Source organism: Vulpes lagopus, chromosome 10 (assembly GCF_018345385.1).
Source record: "Vulpes lagopus strain Blue_001 chromosome 10, ASM1834538v1, whole genome shotgun sequence".
Taxonomy (NCBI): domain Eukaryota; kingdom Metazoa; phylum Chordata; class Mammalia; order Carnivora; family Canidae; genus Vulpes; species Vulpes lagopus.
The window spans coordinates 23,579,161-23,601,893 of NC_054833.1; the positions used below are offsets into that span (position 1 = coordinate 23,579,161).

The 22,733-nt window shown below is 43.8% G+C and overlaps 1 protein-coding gene and 1 long non-coding RNA gene across 2 annotated transcripts in view; one reads left to right on the top strand and one right to left on the bottom strand.

The window, feature by feature from the left end:
* Window positions 1–9,034: 9,034 nt before the first annotated feature.
* On the bottom strand, window positions 9,035–10,339 carry LOC121500386. Its single transcript, XR_005990377.1, has 3 exons — window positions 10,018–10,339; window positions 9,700–9,875; window positions 9,035–9,513 (listed from the first exon to the last, which is right to left on the bottom strand). It is a non-coding gene; the product is annotated as an uncharacterized LOC121500386 (long non-coding RNA).
* A 752-nt stretch (window positions 10,340–11,091) lies between these two features.
* Window positions 11,092–22,733, top strand: part of GMDS (GDP-mannose 4,6-dehydratase) — a 578,975-nt gene continuing 567,333 nt past the window's right edge. Inside the window, exon 1 of the mRNA XM_041772059.1 lies at window positions 11,092–11,382. Within this exon, the coding sequence (XP_041627993.1) occupies window positions 11,293–11,382 (90 nt within the window). The 5' untranslated portion in view covers window positions 11,092–11,292. The remainder of the gene's footprint in view (window positions 11,383–22,733) is intronic.

Below are 22,733 nucleotides of genomic sequence, written 5' to 3' on the forward strand. Positions count from 1 at the left end.
TATGATAGTCACACACACAGAGAGAGAGAGAGAGAGAGAGAGGCAGAGACACAGGCAGAGGGAGAAGCAGGCTCCATGCACTGGGAGCCCGACGTGGGATTCGATCCCGGGTCTCCAGGATCACGCCCTGGGCCAAAGGCAGGCACCAAACCACTGCGCCACCCAGGGATCCCGAAAATAAGAGTGTTAAAAATCTTTCATACATCAAAATCTTTCATAAATCTGTAAGAAGATAAACCCAATAGAAAATGAATGGACAAGGGGAGCCTGGGTGGCTCAGTCAGTTAAGCAACAGACTTTTGATTTCAGCTCAGTTCATGATCTCATGGTCGTCAGATTGAGCCCCCTGTTGGGCTTTGAGAGTGGGATGTCTCTCTCCTTCTCCCTCAGTCCTTCCCCTCCCCCTGTGCTTGCACACACTCTCTCTCTCTCTCTCTCTCTCCCTCTCCTCTCTCTCTAAAAAAAAAGAAGAAAAAGAAATAAGTAATAAAGAAGAAAATAGACAAAAGACAAAATGTATGACAAGGCAATTGAGAGAAAAATGAATAAAAATAGTAAAACAATTATTTGAAGAGATATTCAACTTCATTAAAATCCAATAACATGCCAATTAAAATAAGGTACCACTTATACTATCAAATTTAAAGAAGGCCAGATTGAATATTCCTTTTGGGGAATGAGCTGGAGAATCAGGTACTTTAATGCACTGTGAGTGGAAATGTAAACTATTACTTTTGTTGAAGACAGTTTGGCAGCATCTGTTGACACCTACTCCCTGGTCCAGCATGTGGCATATGGTAGGCATGTAATAAGTATTTGTTGACTTAATGCAGGATGACTTTTGTGAATGGAAAAAGCATGGACTTGGCTGTTGAACAAAAGTTAAATTTTGTTCCTGGCCCTACCATTTATTTACTAAGTAAACTTTAAGCAATTTACTTAACTTCCTTATGCTCTAATTTCCTTTTCTAGAAAATGGAGATACTTCCTACTTTTTAGAGTTGTGAGAAATAATGAAACAATACATGCAGTGTTTCAGCCATGGCTTCCAAGTTGTAAGTGCTGGATAAATGAAAGACTTTACTCTCCCACGCGATTTTTCTGGCCACCCAAGAGAATTCTATTTCTTCAGATACCTTCACCCAGGCTCTTCTATATTCTGCATTCTCCTTCCTCACCTCTCTATTTAAATTCAATCTTTCCAAATCTTACCTTTTTGCTGCCAACAGTTCATTAGAATCTTCCAATTACGGATGATATCCAGTATCACATGAGTCCTTTAATACACTCATCACCAGTGCCTTTGTGGGTTGAGTTGTAGCCTGCCCCCCAAAAAAGACATATTCAAAGGGTCCTGTGAATGTGACCTTATTTGGAATAGGGTCTTGGCAGATATGATCAAGTTAAATTGAGGTGGAACTGGAATAGAATGGGCCCTAAATCTGCTATAACTGTGTCCATATAAAAAGAAGGGAATTTGGACAAGACACACATGGGGAGAACATCATGTGATCATGGAGGCAGATGCTGGAGGAATGCATCTTCAAATCCAGGAACCCCAAGGATTGCTGGTAACTACCAGAAGCTAGGGAGAAACTAGGAAAGATCCTGTTCTAGAGTTTTCAGAGACAGCATGGCCCTGAAGACATCTTAGTTTCAGACTTCTAGCCTCTAGAACTGTGAGAAAACGTATATTTGTGTTAAGTCACCAAGTCTATGGTACTTGATTAAGGCACTAGGAAACTGAGATACTACTCCACAAAAGGTCATTTGACTCTAATTCTGAGTTTGGTAATAATCTGTGGAATAATCTATGGAATATTTAGGAATATTCAATCTGGCCTTTCAATAAACTGGAGGCAGCACCAGTTTTTTTTTTATAATTATGGATAAATTCCCTAAAATATAATCTTGGTTTTCCAACATGAAGTCAGCCTTTGGAAAAGGTAGAATATTTAAGGATTACAAAGGGTTTTAAGAAAAATCTCTAAGGAAACAAAACAACAAAATTATTCTCTCAGGACACCTGACCTCAGAAAGAATAGTTAAGGAGGTGATTCCCAGCATGTGAGTCTGGCAGTATGCTAGATAATTTTATGCTCATAGTGGCTATTAAAGTCCCTCTGTGCCACATTCCTTTCCTTTCCACTGCTTGGTGGTCTGGAGATATGTATCAATAAGAATACATTGAGTTGTAAGTAACAGAACACTCCATTAAAGCAGCTTACAAGATAAGGAACTGACCATCTCACATAGCAAGAAATCTGGAGGTAAGAAGTTTCAGGATTGGTTACTATAGCTGCTCAGCAGTTCTCAGTTGCTTCTCTACATTTTTTAAAGATTTTATTTATTTATTTATTTATTTATTTATTTATTTATTTATTTATGAGAGAGGGAGTGAGTGGGGCGGTGGGGGGAGGAACAGAGGAAGAGGGACAAGTAGACTCTGTGCTGAGCGTGGAGCCCAGCATGAGGCTCAATCTTAAGACTCTGAGATCATGACCTGAGCTGAAATCAAGAGTTGAATGCTTAACTGATTGAGCCACCTGGGTGTCTCACTTCTCTACAATTTTTTACTTTCCCCTCACAGTCACAAGCTGGTTACTGCAACTCCAGGCATCATACCTTCACATAACAACACCCAGAAGCAGAAAGATGAAATTTTCCTCTACCATTTCTCAGCAGATCTTTTTGTGATGTCTTGACTTCTTAGTCTTGTATTAGGCTCTGTCAAGCTATCTGAGATGATAGCCGATGATGCATGTGCATGGCTTGCTATAGTTATACAGTTTTAGGGTGACTATGTGTATTTGATGCCTGGTTATTAAATAACTAGTGGATAATGCACCAGCATGGCTTCGGTTGCTTAGTCAAAATTACATCTGGAATCTGGATATGGATCTAGATGATATGCTTGTGAAATAAAGTTTTTGAAATGCTATAAAGTAATTATGCTGATTTTCAGTAGAATGTGACAAAAATTACACTGAATGACTCCTGCATGAACTTAGTTAGATCATACAAAGCCTCAAATCTTTTAAGTAGGACTTTTGAAATGTTGACTTTTGTGAAGCCAGCTGCCATGCAATAAATCTGACTACTCTGGGACTCCCACCCTCTCAGGAAGCTCAAGCAAGCCACACAGAGAGGCTGCAGGGAGAGACAGAAATGCCCAGCCAGGCTTCTGCATGAAAGTTACCACAATACAGGTGTGAAACGTGTGACCAATGAAGCCATCTTGGACTTCTAGACCAGTTAGGCCTTCAGATGATTCCAGCCCTGGTGCCATTTGACTGGAATCAGAAAAGTGATCTTAAGTAGAAAACTTTCCATCTGAACATGGAAATATAAGCAATACAGTATCTTTTTGTTTAAGCCACCAAATCTTGGGATCTCCAAAGAGGAGAGGTTGTGGACAGACCCCAAGATCAATAATTTCCATCTCCTGATATTTATGCCTTCATGGGATTTCCTCCCCTTGAGTAAGGGTGGGATCTGTGACTTGCTTATCAACAGAATATGGCAAAGGTGATGAGATGTCACTCTCTTGTTTAGATTATATTTAAATAAGACTCCATCTTAGCATACTGGAGTGAGCGATTCTTCTTGCTGGCTTAATGAAGTGAGCAGTCACACTGAGGAAACCCACAAAGCAAGGAACTGCAAGACATCTCTAGGGCTTGAGGGTGGGCTCTTCTGACAGCCAGCAAAAAGCTAGAGTTGTCAGTCATACATCCACAAGTAAATGAATTCTGCGACCCAACTAATGCACTTGGAAGCCGATTCTTCCCCCATCACATTTCCAGATGAGAACACAGTCCAGTTGGACTGTGCTGGAGGGAAGCAGACGACACAGTGAAGTTGTCCCCAGACTCCCATGCGCAGAAGCCATGAGATAGTAAATGTGTTTTCAGCTGCTAAGTTTGTAGCAATTTGCCACATGGCAATAGAAAATAACACACAAGGTGAGTGCATTTTGTATTAGGAAGGGGGTACCAAATGAATGGCTCAAGGATGATGGGAGGTAGACAGTTTCCAAAGAAGGCCACCATCAATTCCTCTTTGCACACTCATGCCGTTCCTCATATCAAGAGGTGGAGTCTAACTCCCCCTCTTTGAGTCTGGGCTGGGCTTACTCAGTTTTTTGCTTTGACCAATAGAATGTGATTGAAGACTTCTAAGACTTCAAAGCCATCATAATGAGTCTTGAGGTTTCTTCCTAGGTTGTTAGAGCCCTTATGCTTGGTGGTCCTGGCCCACTGTGTGGGTTGCTTATCATGAATGAAGGACCTTGTATAGAGACCACATAGAGAGACTAGGTGGAGAGAGAGGCCTGGCCATCTGAGCTCAGCTGAGCCCAGCCTTCCAGGCTTCCCTGCTAAGGCACCAGACTGTTGGTGAAGACTTTGGACGCTTTAGAGCACACTAGCCGTCATCTGAACATCAGTGAGTAATCCCAGATGACATCATGAAAAACAGGACTGACCGGAAGAACCCTGCTCACATTACCTACCCACAGAACCATGAGCGGTTTGTTACAACAGTAATCAGGCGGGGGTCTCTTCCGAGAAAGGCACAGTACCATCCGTGCTAACTGAGGATATCTCCCGTGGGCCGTGGGGGAGAGGGACTCACCAGCAGAACAATTTCACCCATCATATCTCATTGGATAGAGCTGCATCGCTGGTCTGTTCAGTGTTTCACCGACAAGGAGAATGGGATTTTGATTAGTTCAGATTAATCAACATGCACCCCCTGGTGCTCCTTTCTCTGGACACTTGCTTAATACTTCTTGTGTTTGAAGTCAAGCTATCGTATCTGCCATGATGATTATCCGCTGTCACAGTCGTCATGCCAGGACCACGGCTGATCCTGATTTTGCCTCAACTATCTCACTGCTTACTGATAGCTGAAAGTTCTGTCCCCACCAGTGCTTACTGCTTTTCAGTGAGGCTCCTGGAGGAGCAGCTGACTTTTTTGGGGGGGGCTTACAGTTTGTTTTGAGAACTTGGGACATATTACCCCTGAGCTGCATCTCAGGAGTATTTAATGGTTCCATCCACTATCACATCAAAATTGAGTCTTCTCGGTAGTGATTAGGATACAATGTGGGATAGAATCCAAATACTCGTCACTTCTCTTTCTGTCCTAGAATGAGGCATCCTTAAGGCTTGTCTCCCAGAGCTTGAAGGAATTTCTCTCTTGGTGGAAAATGAAAGGTCATTTAAAAAATTCATTAGGATCAAAATTCTCTTTGCCATTTCTCTAAGGAGTTATAGCAAATTCTCTAATGCACAGGATTTGTGGTGCTTGCCTTTATAATCCTAGCATTCCTCTGTTGCCCATATATATCAGGCTCATAGCCAGGAACTTTACTTGGCATACAGGTAGTAGAAGGAAGATGGGAAGCCATGGCTAGTTAAAGTGGGCTCCGCCGGAAGGAGCTTGACATTTATAACAGCATCTTGAATATGTTAAGTATGTTAGTACAAAAGGGTCAAGTTTCTCAGGAATTAGAATGTTTAGAATTAAAAATGAGAGCTATATCTTAACCTTGAAGTAATTTTGACATATTATAAGGATCAGACTAGTAGCCAGGAACTGGAAATTTTCCATAAGCCGGCAGAAGTGTTTTATGACCTCATCTAATCTAAAGAATAATGTATTACTTCATCTTTAGTGTTTTGAGATTCACTTTTTATTGAGCAAGTCTTTAGGAAATATCACAAAGAGAGGCAGGAGAAGGTATGCATTCTCAAATACAGAGAGGGGAATGCTGAAAATAGGAGCCAAAGAAGGCTTAGAGCTTCACACATTTTCCTCCCTAGGGTCTGATGCCACTAATTGAAAAACAATGTTGTAGGTATCAAGTGGAGATTCTCATTAGATAACGCAGCAATGATCCCAAGGCTCAGATCCCTAGGGTTTTGTGAATTAGGAAACTCAGATTACTAGAGCAGAAAACTTCTTAATAAATAAACCCTCTAGCTTGAAAACTATCAATCCAACTAGAAAAATTGGAAGTTAAAAATCAGAGGATGGAGAGGCAACATTACTTTAGGCACACACACTCTACTAGAGAGAGAGGTATATGTGGGGCCCAGAACTCCTACTTCTAATGCTCATTTGCCTGAAGACAGAAAGCTGTCTGATGGAAACTTTCATGAATGAGGATATCAGAAATACACATCTCCAATTATTTTGAATACTTTTCTCCTTTTCTAGGAATATAGTCTATACAACTTGCCATGGTGTGATTTCCTTAATAGAATGGGATAGCCCATAGGTGAGGTGACAGATTTCAGGAAGTCCTTACAAGTTTCAGATCTATCTTGTCACTTTTCAGTTCTATTTCTAAAACTCTGCTGCTTTTGCCATGAGTTCTAAGAAAGAGACTCACACAATTTAGTATTATTCCAAAGAGATACGTAGTAGAAAACAGGGATCTAAATTGTCCCATCTCCAACTGAGTTGGATTTTATAAGATTTAACTGAAAAAGTCAGGGGACGCCTGGGTGGCTCAGCGGTTGAGCGTCTGCCTTCAGCTCAACGTGTGACCCCGGAGTCCCAGGATCGAGTCCCACGTCGGGCTCCCTGCATGGAACCTGCTTCTCCCTCTACCTGTGTCTCTGCCTTTCTCTTTCTCTGTGTCTCTCATGAGTTAAAAGAAAAAAAAAGTCACTTTTTCTATCCTGCTGATTTCCTGGCCTGGAAAACTGGTGTAAATCCTGAAGTGGAGGTGAAATACAAAGGAAATGGTGTCCACTTCCCCCTTGTATGTTTTCCCTACTATAATGCTTCCTCTCAGTCATACACACACGAGTAACATTTCGTTGGTCTTTCAGTTGTGATTGAAAGCCTTGAGGCTGCAGCCTGTGTCTTGTCCGTACCCTGTGTCAGCCAGAGTGTAGAGTGGGGCACGGAAACTACCGTAGACGTTCCAAGCAGAAAATGATTTGGTGCAAGAAATTCTGTTTACAAACTCTTTGCCAAAAAAACCAGTTTGGCATCTTTTAAAAAAATAAACATGCAATTATCATACAGCTCAGCAATTGTACTCTTGGGCGACATGGAAACTATTTTCACATAGAAACCTGTATATGAATGTCCACAGCAGCTTTAAATGTAGCAGCTCCAAACTGGAAACAGTCCTATATCCTTCAGTAGGTGAATGGCTAACCAAATTATTTCCTGGTACATCCACCCACACAATATAAGCACTGAGCCAACTATTGATCCACACATTTTGGATGCGTCTCCAGGAGACTTAAACCCAGTGAAATGAGCTATGGTGTAGGATTAGACACACCTTACTTGCTCACTTAATACAAGCTGATCATTATTGTTGGTTTTCTAACCTCATGTACAGTAAGAGAATATTACAAATGTTCGGTAAGTTAAAAGCAAAGAAAAAAAAAGGATTAAAATAGAAGAGCTAATTTAAAGGGGAAAGCAGAGGCATTACTCTAAAATACTTGGTATCTACTCAATGTCAAGAAATTAAGATGTGAAACAACTTATTCAACATATTATTATACGTATGGTGGATGCTGTGAACTGAATTGTATCTTCCCAAAATTCATATATTGAAGCCTTAATCCACCATAGCATGGTATGTGAAGATGGGGGCCTTTGGGAGGTAATTAGATCCTGAGGGCAGAGATCTCATAATGAGATTATTACCTTTCTAAGAAGAGATGTCTTCCTCTCTCTTCACCGTGTAAGGACACATGAGACGGCCCTTTGCAATCCAAATAGAGAGCTCTAATAAGCCAATGGGTACCTCCTCTGAACTCAGAGATATTAGTATTGGCCAAGCAGTTTGTTTTGAGTTTACTGGACCTGTTATGGGTTGAATTGTCTTTCTCCCCCAAATTCGTATGTTGAAGTCAACTCCCCCATCAGTAATTTAACATGTGACTTTATTTATTAATTAAGATTTTATTTATTTATTCAGGAGAGACACACAAAAGAAGCAGAGACACAGGCAGTGGGAGAAGCAGGCTCCTTGCAGGGAGCCTGGTGGGGGACTCCATCCCAGGACCCTGGGATCATGATCTGAGCAAAGACAGATGCTCAACCACTGAATCACCCAGGTGCCCCAGCATACGACTTTATTTAGAAATAGGGTCATAGCAGAGGTAGTTAAGCTAACATGAGGTAGATAAGCTAACTAATCCTATGAGTGGTGTCCTTATGAGAAGAGTCAATTCAGACAGAGATACATACAGAGGGAGAGTGCTATGTGAACATGAAGATTGCCATCGTAAGTCAAAAAGAGAGGCTGTAGAGGAAACTAACCCTGCCAACACCTTGATTTTGGATTTTCAGAACTGTGAGGAAATAGATTTCTATTGTTTAAGCCACCCAGTCTGTGGTACTTTGTTGTAGCTACTGTAGCAAACCCATATATGGCCCTATCTGCTTTCTATAGAGAAATATCCTTCATTTTTTTTCCCTCAGCCTTCCATCGTGTTCCAGAACTACCATTTCCCTCCACATTTTGTGTTTATTATTTATAGGCCCTACAATATGATGTTTTCTTTCTACTGTCATACTTGCTAGGAAAGACAAATGTCCAGTACTCAGTAGTGTGATAGGAGGTCTCATAGCTGCAGGATAAACTTCGTATGTTCTCTCTGAGTAACCTTTTTTTTTTCCCAGGATTTTTGGGAAAATTTTATTTTTATTTTTTAATTTTTTAATTTTTTTAATAAATTTTATTTATTCATTCATGAGAGACAGAGAGAGAGAGAGAGAGAGGCAGAGACACAGGCAGAGGGAGAAGCAGGCTCCATGCAGGGAGCCCGACGTGGGACTCGATCCTGGGTTTCTAGGATCACGCCCTGGGCTGCAGGCGGCGCTAAGCCGCTGAGCCACCCAGGTTGCCCGAAAATTTTAAGTAATATATCTGAAAATTAATTCAAATCATATTTATATTAAAACAAACATCAGTTTTAAAGATAATCTAGATTTCAAAGGCATTTTTTTATAAATTATTTATTTATTTGAGAGACAGAGAGAGAGAGAGACAGTGAGCATGAGCAGGATGAGGAGTAGAGGGAGAAGCAGCCTCCTCACTGAGTAGGGAGCCCAAGGCGGGGCTTGATCCCCAGACTCCAGGATCGTGACTTGAGTCAAAGGCAGGCCCTTAGCGGACTAAGCCAACCTGGCACCCCTCGAAGACATTTCTTGCTTATAGTGAGTTGCCCTAAATGGAAGTGTTCACCATCTTCTGCATCAGGGCCTCTCTATTCATCATTCAGGGCGGCCTTCTGCTTCTGCAGGTAACACGCATTGGTTCAGGCCTTCTCCATATAGAAGGGACAGATGAGAGCCAGGGTATGAAACCAAAGACAAGTCTCTATATAAAGCTCTACTCCTGAGAAGCTTGGGAGATAGATTTTTGAGTTAATCCTGAGTTTTTCAGATTTGGGGGTTTGAGGTCATGATGGGTTGAGCACTGTCCCAGCCACTCCACTTGTAATTTGCAGTGATGATCTGAGGCATGTCCTACGGAGAGGAAATGCACAGGTGAGCAGAGCAGTGGGACTAAGGGAGTTTGGTCTCCTCCGTGCTTCCAGCCCACTCTTAGAGACCCATGCCCGCCACCCCCAGCGCGTCAGTCGCCTCTGCCCTCCTCTCTGCACCATGTGCAGCTGTCTCTGGCTCCACCAGGCCTTCAGGTTAGGACCCCACCTTGCATTTGGGTTGCCTTTTTTGAAATTGGCCACATCTAGGTTCACCGCCCCTTGAGGCTGGTCAGCAGGCCCTTGGGCTGCACGGGGGTGGGCCGGCCCTTCTTGCACCCTGCCGGTCCCCCCAGCCGGAACACTTGGCCTCCAGCTGCTTGGAAACTTGCGCCTGGGTCCAAGCTTCAGGGAAATGGAGAAGGTGAGGCCTGGGGTTCTGCACGGCTGGGACCCCAGGGGGGCCTCGCGACGCTGGCGCCCTCGGGAAACACGAACCCACGCTCCTCAAAAGGCTGCGAGGGGCTTCCAGGAATTCTTTATGCACCTGGCAACCCGGCCCCGGCTGCCTCGCCCTGGAATGCGAGGCTTTCTCCCAATGGCAGGGTCAGCCCAGCCCTCCTCTCAGCATCCTCGGGACCGTTCCCATCCCTGGGGGCTCCAGGAGGTCGGGGGACCCAGATGGGGCTCCAGGAGGGCAAGGCGATGCGGTCCCCGCAGCCATGGCCCGCGCCCTCCACTGCCCGCCTGGCGAGCGAGCGGCGGGGCAGGCGGGGCGTGGAGCCCGGGTCGCGGTCCCTTTCCAGCAGCTGCACGACCGCCAGCCCGGGCGGCGGAGCCAGGGGCGCCCCTCCCTCCCCGCTCCTCCCTCCTCCCCGCTCCTCCCTCCCACCCTTCCCGCTCCTCTCTTCCTCCCTCCTCCCGGCTCCTCCCTCCCTCCCTGCTCTTCCCTCCTCCCCGCTCTTCCTTCCCTCCCCGCTCCTCCCTCCTCCCAGCTCCTCCTCCCTACCCACTCCTCCCTCCTCCCCGCTCCTCCCTCCCTCCCCGCTTCTCCCTCCCTCCTCACTCCTCCCTCCTCCCCGCTCCTCCCTCCCTCCCTACCCGCTCCTCTCTTCCTTCCTCCTGCCGGCTCCTCTCTCCCACCCTCCCCGCTCCTCCCCGCTCTTCCCTCCCTCCCCACTCCTCCTCCCTCCCAGCTCTTCCCTCCCTCCTCCCAGCTCCTCTCTCCCTCCCGCTCCTCTCCCTCCTTCCCTCCCCACTCCTCCCTCCTCCCAGCTCCTCTCTCCCTCCCGCTCCTCTCTCCCTCCTCCCCGCTCCTCTCTCCCTTCTTCCCTCCCTCCCCACTCCTCCCTCCCACCCCGCCCTTCCCTCCTCCCTCCTCCTCCCGCTCTTCCCTCCCTCCCCGCTCCTCCCACCCCGCTCTTCCCTCCGGGTCCAGCCCGCGCGGCCGGCGGCGGAGGAGGCGTGGCGCGCTGCGCCGGTCGGCGGGGGCGTGGCCTCCCGCGGGCGGGGCGTGGCCTGCCGCGGGGGCGTGGCCTGCCGCGGGCGCGTCGCGGGGTGACGCGGATGACGCGGCGCCCGCGAGCCCGCAGCCCCGCCGCCGCCGCCGCCGCCGCCGCGCAGGGGCCCGCCCCTCCCGGCCTCCCCGCCCCCCCGGGCCTCCCCGCCCTCCCGGCCTCCCCGCCCTCCCCGCCCGGCCTCCGGGCGCCCCTGTCAGGCTGTGGCTGCGGGCGGCGCGGCGCTCCTGGGTCGGCGGGCGCGGAGACTCGAGCGCGGGCACCCCCGGCCCTGGGCTGCAGCGGCCTCCGCCCTCCGGGACGACATGGCCCAGGCGGCCGGCGCGCGGGGCTCCGGGGACGCCGAGCTGGGCAAGGCCAGGAGGGTGGCGCTCATCACCGGCATCACGGGCCAGGTGAGTGCCGCGGCGGGGCCTGCTGCCCGGGCACGTGTGCGCCCCGCGGGGCTGCCCGCCCTGCAGGAACCGCGTGCTGCGCGCCCCGGAAGGTGCCCGGCGCGGCGGCGGGTCGCGGGGTCGCGGGGTCGCGGGGTCGCGGGGTCGCGGGGGTCACGGGCTCCCTCACCTGGCCGCGCCCCAGGTGCGCCCGCAGGTGAGGCCTGTGCGGGCCGGGGGGGGGGGGGCAGCCCCGCTTCTCCGCCCACCTGCGGCTGCCTGGGAGGAGGGGACGCGCGCTGCCTGGTCCCCCCGCCCCCGGGGTTCCGGACCCGACGAGCGAGAGCAGGAAGCGCCGGTGCCTGAGGAGCACGCCTGCAGACCAGGGCCCCGGGCTCCTGAGGCCGGCGGCAGCACCTCCAGGCGTGTCCCGCGGCGGCCCCGGGCTGCTTCCGAGGCGACGGCAGCTGCTGCAGCGCGGGGAGGAGCAGGAGCAGGAGCAGGAGCAGGAGCAGGGCGGCCCTGCACGTGGGGGCCCCTGGGCGGCCCGAGCCCGGCCGTCCCCGACGGCTGACCCCCAGGGGCACCGCAGCAGGTGGGCCCAGGTGCTGCTGCAAGGACTCCGCCCGCGCGTCCCCGTGCACAGGACGAGGACATCCCCGGGGGCAGGCCCACCCCGCCCGGCAGGCAGCCACGGCGGGCACGTGTCCCTTGACTTGATAGTAACTCCTCTGCTTCTTGCAAGCGGACTCTTTGAAGCCCCCCCACCCCCACCCTTTTTTTTCTGACCTCCACTTTGTAGACGTGGAAAATGAGGCCCGGAGAATTGCATGCCCTGAAAGTCAAAGCCTGGTTGGGATTCAAACCCTGCTCGCACAGCGCTGCAGCCTTACAAGAGAGGCTGGAGTCGGCCAGATGTAGAGTCCAAGCATATGAGACAACCTCAACCACTGCATATCTGATTACTCGCTGCTTATTAACCTTACTTTGTTTAAGACAATTACATTAAAAAATTTTTTTGTTTGAAAACTGCTGGAAGGGCAGCCCCGGTGGCTCAGCGGTTTAGCGCCGCCTGCAGCCCGGGGTGTGACCCTGGGACCCGGGATCGAGTCCCACGTCGGGCTCCCTGCATGGAGCCTGCTTCTCCCTCTGCCTGTGTCTCTGCCTCTCTCTCTCTCTCTCTCTGTTTCTCATGAATAAATAAAAATAAATAAAATTAAAAAAAAAACACAACTCCTGCTTGAGTTTCAGGCTCCTTTTACCCTTCAGCACCAGTACTTTCCTCTTTCCTCCGTTTACCTTCTGCATCGTCCCTTTCCATGTTGGGTTGTTGTGTTGGCTTCTGTACCCCTGGCACAGTGCTGAACTCTGTAGCTGCACATAAATCCTTTGCTAATGGAATTTACGGCCCTGCTATTTATCTTCTAGGACAGTGACTCCCAACCTGGGTGTCAAGGATCTCCAGAGGACTGTGAAGTTAATACAAGAGGTCTGAAAATCCATACATTATTGTCCATTTAAAAAATAATATTCGGTGAGAGCTTACTGAGCTATTTACTCTGCTAAACACTTTATATGCCCCTACGTTGGAGGCAGGTACCATTTTTATTCCCAGTTTTTACCTGCCTAAGTAAGGTTAAGTATGTTCCCTGGAAGTGTACACCCAGCGAGTGTCAGTGCTGAGGTTTGAACCAAGGACTTACTTAGAGCCCTTTTGTTAATGCCGCTTCTGTGGTAAGCTGCACGCGTTAAAATACGTCTGTGTGTGTGTGTGTGTGTGTGTGTTAGAGTGAGAGAAAGTGAAAAAGAGTCTGTTTTACTTTAAGGAGAGGCCTCAGATTCAAGAAGGTGAGGTAGATACTGTTGCCCCCTTAGGATATTCAGGGCAGTTGTGCTATGATTGGCTCTTACCGGGTTGTCCCAAATTCCTACTGGAGAATGAGGGCAGGTAGCCTTGGTGGCCTGTCTGCTATACATCTCCAGTATTTACTGCCAGGCTTCATATCCTAGCTTTCTCCCTCCTGTCTATTCTTGATACAGTAATTGTGAACTATTTTCTAAAGTTTTTACCTTATTAAATTCCCCGTAAAGAAAACCAGGCTTAGCCTTTGCTTTGCTGTCTCTAGGCCCTCTACCAGCCATCCCCAGAGCTCACCTCCATTATCTTAATGATACTTATGGTTTTTTACTACACATATGGAACTATTCTTGCTCTTCCTTGACTACTATCTCTTTGTACTTCATTGGATTCATTTTGTGGCTAAATGCTTTCACAGTGCTTACTCCTTTTCGTTCAGCTAAAAGCCTCTATATACTCTGGTTAATCCCGCCAAATGCAGCCATTCCAGGAACTTTCTTTGTATTTACCATATGCAATCTCTGTTGACTATGTGGGTAATTTACAAATCTTAGTTCTTTGGTTTGTAAACTGCTTTAAGAAAGAAACGTTTCCGCATATGATCTCCCACGTAGGTTTACTTAGTGGGGTTTTAGATATGTTGACTTACTCTTATTAACAACACATCTTTACTCTGTTTCTGCAGGGTACAAGACTTGTTTTGATGCTGGTGTGAATATAACGATATGTAAGATATACTCATTGCCCACTATGAAATTATAGTCTTTGAGGAACTTAAGACCATGCACATGAAAAAAGTAGTATTGTACAAGTATGTTAGTGAGGTAGTACTGGAGGAGTAGTAAAGTGGTATTGTAGTATTGTACAAACAGTGAAGTAGTATTGTACAAGCAGGGAAGTAGCATTTTACGAGTGTATTAGGGGCCAAATGAGTGGTTTATCCAACTTTAGGATTCTGGGAGAAGTCATTGAATGCTAGAAATAGCAGGGACTGTATTGGGTTGAACAGCATGTACAATGCAGAGAAGGGAGAGTTTGGGGGACAATGAGGAAAGGACATTGTAATAATAATGGAGGGAATATAATTTATTAAATTCTTTATACCTATTTCTCATTTCTAAAAAGTTTCTGAAATGGCATCAATAAAAAGCACATCATTGGACCACTAGAATGTCATTTCATTTCAAAGAATGAAAAAAAAAAACCCCAAAAAACAAAAACCCAAACCCCTCCAAACAGGAGTGTGCAGTTAAGGCAATAGGAAGGTGGAGGTAGTGTACCAAAACCCAAAGCTAAGAATAACTGCTGTCAAGGTGGACATAAAATTCAGCTTTGACTTTCCTGCGAGTCAAGACAAAGTAGATAGACGAGTCAAACTTTTTATTAGTACGACGCTCTTCAAGAAATAACTTTAGACAACAGTACAACATGATGCACAATGTGCTTGGTAGCAGTTTTTTAAAGAAGACAGTTCTCTCCTAGGACACTTTTATCACTCCCTAATGGATGGCAAAAGCACACCTTTTGGTAGATAGAGACTAAGATAATTGAAGTGTTAATGTTTGTGGATTTTTCCCTTTTTTCAACAAATATTTTTTACTATCTGTAATTTCATGCTGGTCTCTGCCAAGAGGGCAGGCAGTTTGGAACTGTAGATTATTTTGTCAGGTATGTTGACTGTAGGTTAATAGTGGTGTTTTAAAAGTGGAAGTACTTGACATAGTGGGGTCCTTCTCACCTTTAAGTTGGCCTAGATTTTCCTTGGGAAGTGATTTAGATCTGGCCAAACATTTAAGCAAATACCAATTCTAGGCTCCAGATTTCTGCATCATGACATATGGAACATAAAGCATTTATTTTTAAATAGTTATGGTCAAGAAGAGTTAACTTGTCTGTGGTTGGAAGATAACACCCTTTTGGTAAGTCTTGCTTAGTTAAAAGACACTTGGAGTTTTCAAGGCCAGATTCTTTAAGCCACATTATTTTGTTTCAGAATTTTGTTTTCATGGCCTTATTTTTTATTTTCACTACTTTTATTAATTTTTTTTGAGCATACTCTAGCTTCTATGAAAGAATCTTGGCCTCTATAGAAAACATGTAAATTGGATGACCTAATTACCTAGACTCAGTTGGCTCTTTCAGGCTTTATGTTCTTCATTTAAGAGGTAATTTAGCAAATTAGAAAATGGTAATTGAGAATTGACAGGAAATACCATTTTTTCCACAGTTTTCCTTAACTCCTTTTAGATAATACTTCAACTGAATTATAATAGATAAATGGGAAGTTACCTCTTTTGGTTTTGCTTTCTAATCCGTATTCAGTTTCCCACAAATTTCTACATTCCAATAGGTATAAGAATCACTTATGTAAATGGAGATTTAGTGAAATGTGATGAGGTCTATTAAAACTATCCCATTTGATTGGTAATGGCTACATGGAATCCTGGAGCCATAGCTTTTTCCAGTTTAAGGGAGAAGCCCATAATTGGTTACTGATGTCTGCCTGGGAGAGGGAGTGATGGCACATGTGTTACGTCTTTACAGGTTTGTGGCTCCATGAGGATAGGAAAAAAGTGTTTTAATCATTTATCCCCTATGTCTAGTATAACTGGTATAGGGTAGGTATTCAAAATGTTTGATAATTAAATTAATCTTCAGTTCAGTTGATGTTTATTGTCTTGCAGATGACTTGCCTGGAAATTACAGATGACTGTAGAAATGAGAATAAAATGTTATGATGTGTTCCTTTTTGGTTGGGTAGAAGCAAGACATTGTCAAGATATTGGGCAGAATTGAATGGTATATGCTTGATAGACTATTTGCAGTTTAAGAGATAAAATGATTTGTTATAATTTTAGATTTAGGGGACTTGGAATATGTTCATTTTAGGGGAAAAAAGCAACCTGTCCAGTTTTGTGTGATGGATTTCCTACTTTTTTTTTTTTTCCTACTGTTTTTATATGCATATTTACCACTAAATTTGAAACCTGTTCCTTTGGTGTATATATTGGGATTTTAGAACTGGAGTTAAATTACGGTTATTATGTAGAGGAAGAAAGAAGACTGAGAAAGAATGATTTCCTCAGGTCACACAGCAAATTAGTGGTAGTGTTGGGGTTAGAAACCCAGAGTCTTCTCTGTATCATTGTCATCACACTGTCTTCTGCTAATAAGAGAGACTGCTTTAAACCAGGAAAATTGAAATAAAACCTGTATGTAGTAATAAAGTATATATTATAGTGTTCTAGAAAGTTGAATAATAATAAATATGCACCTGAATAAGTAATGAAATCTGTTTCAGTATGTAAGGTCAAGGTAACTTTATGTATCATTTAACATCATATTTTAACAAAATATTTGCACCCTGCAAAGAGTTTGAGAGGCTTAGGGTAATTAAATAGGAATCTTTTCTATTGGATCTATAAAGGGAAATTATTATTATTTTTAAAGATTTTATTTATTTATTCATAGAGAGAGAGAGGCAGAGTCACAGGCAGAGGGAGAAGCAGGCTCCATGCAGGGAGCCCGACATGGGACTCGATCCTGGGTCTCCAGGATCACACCCCAGGCTGCAGGCGGCTCTAAACCGCTGTGCCACTGGGGTGCCCTGAAGGGAAATTAATAAAGATTATATGGACTAAAGAAAGAGGTTAACTTTATTTTTATTTTTTATTTATTTATTTTTTTGAAAGAGGTTAACTTTAGACAACACATTGTTTTCATTTGAATGTAATTGATACACAGTGTTACATTGTTTCAGGTGTACAACATAGTGGTTAAACTTCTCTCTATGCTGTGTTCACCACAAGTGTAGCTACCATCTGTCACCATACAACACTATTACAATACCATTGTCTATATTCCCTATGCTGTGCCTTTTATTCCTGGGACTTACTCATTTTAGAGCTGAAAGCCTGGATCTCCCACTTCCCTTTTCCCATTTTGCCCATCCTTCTTCCCTCTAGCAACTATCAATTGGTTTCCTGTATTTATAGGTCTGATTCTGCTTTTTGTTTGTTTATTCATTTGCTCTGGTTTTCAGATTCCACATATGCGTGAAGTCATATGGTATTTGTCTTTCTCTAACTTATTTTGCTTAACATTATACTCTCTAGGTCTGTCCATGTTGTCATAAATGGTAAGCTCTCATCCCTTTTAATAGCTGCATTATATTCCTGTGTGTATGTGTGTGTGTGTGTGTGTGTGTGTGTATGTGTGCGTGTACACACTATATCTTTCTTACCTGTTTGTGTATCTATGGATACTAAGTGGCTTCCATATCTTGGCTATTATAAATAATGCTGCAATAAACAGGGATGCATATATCTTTTCAGACTAGTGTTTTTGTTTTGTTTAGGTAAATACCCAGTAGTGGAGTTATTGGATCATATCATTTTGAAGATCCTCTGTACTGTTTTCCACAATTTACATTTACACCAAGAGTGCATAAGCGTCCCTTTTCCTCTATATCCCAGCTAACACTTGCTGTTTCTTGTCTTTTTGAATTTAGGCATTCTGACGGGTATGAGTTGATATTTCATTGTGATTTTTATTTGTATTTCCCTGATGATCAGTGATATTGAGCATTTTTTCATGTTAGGCAACATGTTCTTTAGAGACCTTAGACATTCACTGTTCATTCAGGATTGTATGCTGTCCCAAGCTGGTAGTTTGCCTCCGATGCCCTCAGACTTATTGAGTGCTACCTTATCTACTCATGACACGGGAAAACTCCGTGCTGCACATCTTCATGTTTGGCTTCAGGACCCCAAGGCTGAAATTGACAGTGACTTTTGTTAGCTAACTGACTAAATTTCTTGATAAACTGAAAGTACACTTAATTGTTCTTGTGATCCTGAATGGCTCTTTAAGGAATAAAGTTCTCAACTTGCCTGTCCTTTGAAGCAGCCTTTCCTGAACTTTTGTTAAGTAAGAGTTACCACTTAACAAAAATTATTTGTAAATTTTAAAGAGTGAGGCAAAATGTCTTCTGGATACTTAGTAGGTAATTATTTGGGGTAACGGTACATAAAAAAATTATTGACATTGATAGATGATTACTGTGTACCTTGCAATGTACCAAGCAACCTTCCATAAGTTATCTCATTTAGGGGCTCCTGAGTGATGCAGTTGGTTAAGTATATGACTTTTGGTTTGGGCTTAGGTGGTGATCTCAGGGTCCTGAGATGAAGCCCCGCATCTGATGCTTAGCATGAGTGTGCTTAAGTTTCTCTCTCCCTCAACTTTGCTCTTCTCCCCCAAAATAAATAAATAAATCTTTCTTTAAAAAAAAAAAAAAAAACAGGTTATCTCATTTAACCCCAGGTGGTACAAATTTTTAATGTACATCTTATATTAAACAAGGAAACAGACTTGGAAAATTTCAAACTTGCCTGAGAACCCTTAGTGGACTAGTTTTTTTTCTCAGGACCTCTGTCTTGTATCATCAGACTATCTTTGTTGGGCAATTGACAAACTGCACAAGTTCACAGAAGTTTGTTGACAAACTGCAGAAATTCACAGTTCTCAAGATGTTTGTTTTTAAAGACTGCTATATATTTTGATTGGTGCCTTACTATGCCCATTAGGTGATGTTAACATTATTAGTGTGTGTATCTTAGTAAAAGTCTGGAGCAGGAGTGGGGAATGGGAGTGAGCACTACATTCTTTGAGGTCTTTTGAAGGCTTCTGATGGCTCCTTTCCCTAGTGTTCTTTTTTTTTTTAATTTTTATTTATTTATGATAGTCACACACACAGAGAGAGAGAGAGAGAGAGAGAGAGGCAGAGACACAGGCAGAGGGAGAAGCAGGCTCCATGCACCAGGAGCCTGACATGGGATTCGATCCAGGGTCTCCAGGATCGCGCCCCCGGCCAAAGGCAGGTGCCAAACCGCTGCGCCACCCAGGGATCCCCCTAGTGTTCTTTTTAGTTCTCTAAGATACTTTTCAGTAAGACATGAAAATGGTTAGAGCAAAGTGCTTCTCCCTGCCCATAAACCTTCCAGTGGAGGGCCAAGAAGGGCCAGTAGCCAATTAAAAGGATTCTCAGAAGCAGGTAGGTCTCTGGGAGCTGCAGCTTGGGTGATGGCTTGTCTGGATGAAATTGTGCCTGGAGAGCTTGTCTGTAAGCTCTGATGAACACATGTATAGTCTGAATTTTCTTTTTCTTTTTTTTAAAAGATTTTATTTATTTATTCATGAGAGACACACAGACAGAGGGAGAAGCAGGCTCCATGCAAGGAGCCTGATGTGGGACTCGATCCCAGGACCCCAAGATCACAATCTGAGCCCAAGGCAGACGCTCAATCGCTGAGCCCCCCAGGTGCCCCAGATAGTCTGAGTTTTCAATATGATGGAGAGAGGCAGGTTGAGAAGCTGAGATGCTTGCCTGTGTGGCTGCTACAACTTGTTCCGAGGATCCTTCTACCTGCACACAGATTTGAGAGTTATAGTTCTCAGTTCATTTGTTGTGTCCTTAGATACATTTTTTTTCTCTTATCTAATGCTGCTTTTCCTTTCTATATTGTGGGGATTGTCCTTGCTATAAAGGTCCAGATTAGATTTTCCTTCAGAGACTCAGAAGTCCTCTATTCTAGATTCTTCTACTCTGTTATGAACAGGGAAGCCTGATTTAAACCTGAAAATGTTTTGACCTGCAAAATGATTTTAGCAAATACTTTGAGTTAACTTTTCTTTGGTGGATTAGTTTAATCTGAATAGATGCTTTCTTGAATTGAGAGTAGCTCCCCTCTTCTCTCTTCCAATAGCATTGTATTTGGCTACTACCAGTTCTCAATTTCATACTTCTCAATTTCCAGGTAGCAATTTTTTTCATGCTTAATTTACCTTTTCTCCCAGAGGCAATTACATTTTGATGTGAATCATCCTCTACTTAGTAATAGAAGTACTAGTGATCATAATTAATGTATTCACGAAATGTTTTAGTGCAGTTATGTGTCAGGCACTAGGAGATACAACAATGAACATAATGACAAAAATGACCATCCTTATAACACTGGTGTTCTAGATGATGCCGATGGTCATGATAATTATGGTAATTGCAATAATTAATACGTATTAAGCATCTACTTTGTGCCAGGCACTGTTCACAGGGTTTATATTTATTACTGAAGCAACAGAGCACTTCTATGATGCAGTTTTCTTATTATCCCCAAGGAGGATTGTGGTTAAATTTATTGTCCAAAGATCACTCTAGTCATGTTTGCAAAGTCAGATCTGAATTGTAAATCCCATTAATTTTTATTTTCTATGAAGTTTGTAATTAGTATCAACAAATACATTCTAAGGATAGATAAATAAGTTGTATATCAGATTTCAAAAACAAAGCATATTTGGGCGCCTGAGTGGCTCAGCGGTTCAGTCTGCCTTAGGCTCAGGTCGTGATCCTGGAGTCCCAGGATCCAGTTCTGCACTGGGCTCCCTGCAGGGATCCTGCTTCTCCCTCTGCCTATGTCTCTGCCTCTCTCTCTCTCTCTCTCTCCTGAGTAAATAAATAAAATCTTAAAAAAAAAAAAACAAAACCAAACCAAAGCATATTCAAGAGTTTTTTTGCAGTTGTGGAGAGGTGGATTATAGTAGTAAAATAAGCCTGTACTAATCCCTATATTAGATGTCTCTCATTTTATTTTATTAGCTGTGTCATGTGCTGTCATATCTTTAATTAGTGCTTTGGAGGGCCTACATTGATGACTAATCTTGCAAACTCTCTGAAGACTGGGGCTCTGTCTTGTAACAAGGAGAATGTTAGATTTTTAGCTCAACTTGGGTTTGAATTACTGATTAGTTACTTACAAGCTGCATGACTTTGGGCAAGTTATTTACTTGTGCTGTCAGGTTGGGAGAGTAATTTTACCAAGTAGAAAGTAATTCTGGCACATAATAGGGATGTTTACCCCATTATTAGAATGGACTTTCTCTTCACAGTGTTAAAAAAATAATAAAAAATTACTTGAATTCCAGCAAAGAAAGTTGAATGAGGAAGGTATATCCAGCCTTGCTTTTTGCATGGGGAGTCTATCAGAGGCAGAAAGTTCCATAGTATTTGGAATCAACCACAAGGCTTAAAAAGTACTGCAAGGCCAACAGATTAGACATCAGGTCAGTCTTACAGACTGATTGTGTAAGCAGATCTGGGAGCCAGTCTTATCTTCCTGTGTAAGAGGATTGTGGGCAGTGGACTGCACTCTAAATCTTTTGAACTGTGATCGTGGTTCTGGTAGGAAGGTTGGCAAAATTGGAAATAAGATGTCTTGAGTACTGTCCTACTTTGATCAAAGACTGTTATGTGGTGGAAAGGTTTTTTATGTCTTTACATTACATGTAACTAATTGACCAACTGAGGAAAGAGCACGGAACTGAGAATCAGAGGCTAGGTTTTATTTAACACTAGTTAATTTGATAGCTTTAATTTTTTCTGAGTCTGTTTCTTAATCCTTATTGTGAAGGTATTATTTGATCATCTCTCAAATTGGTTCAGAGTGTAAAGTGCTATGACTTTAGGATTGAACACTAAATTACAGTTGATTATGTGTAAAGAGAATCTTATTTTTAGGGCCTCCTGGGTGGCTCAGTCACATAAGTGTCTGCCTTTGGCTCAGGTCTTGATCCCCCGGTCCTGTGATTGAGCATCTCCCCCCCCCCTAATTTGGGCTCCCTGCTCAGTGGGGAGTCTGCATCTCCCTCTGCCCCTCCCTCCTGCTTGTGTGCTCTCTCTCTCTCTCAAAATAAATAAATAAGAAAATCTTATTTTTAAGCAGTTTAAAGGTAAGGCCAATATGAGAATTTGTTTAAAAACAATGAAATGGATAAAGAAGATGTGGTCTTTTTTTTATTAGTTAGTAGATATTAGTTAGTAGATACTCAGCCATCAGAAACGATGAATACCCTCCATTTGCTTCAATGTGGATGGAACTGGAGGGTATTATGCTGAGTGAAGTAAGTCAGTCGGAGAAGGACAGTCATTATATGGTTTCATTCATATGGGGGGATATAAGAAACAGTAAAGGGAATTATAGGGGAAAGGAGGAGAACTGAGTGGGAAAAATCAGAGAGGGAGACAAATCAGGAGAAACTCCCAACTCTGGGAAACTAACCAAGGGTTGTGGAAGGGAGGTGGGCAGGGAGATGGGGTGATTGGGTGATGGGCATTGAGGGGGACACTTGGTGGGATGAGCACTGGGTGTTATACTACATGTTAGCAAATCGAACTTCAATAAAAACAAACTTAAAAAAAACAAAATGAATTATTAACTTCAGTGAGTTTATAATTAAACATGTAAACTAAAAAGAAATTCGTATGGTAGTTGTATTTTGTCAGAATTTGTATGGTTAAAGTGAAAAATCTGAGCTGTCCTTTTAGGTTATATGAAATGAAGTGATTTTTTTGATGAGGAAGGATTTTAAAATTTCTATTATTTATTATCTATATTTTGAGCTTAGGGTGTTTTGTTCATCCAGTAAATATTTGCTGAGATTTCTTCTGTGTTGAGGTAGG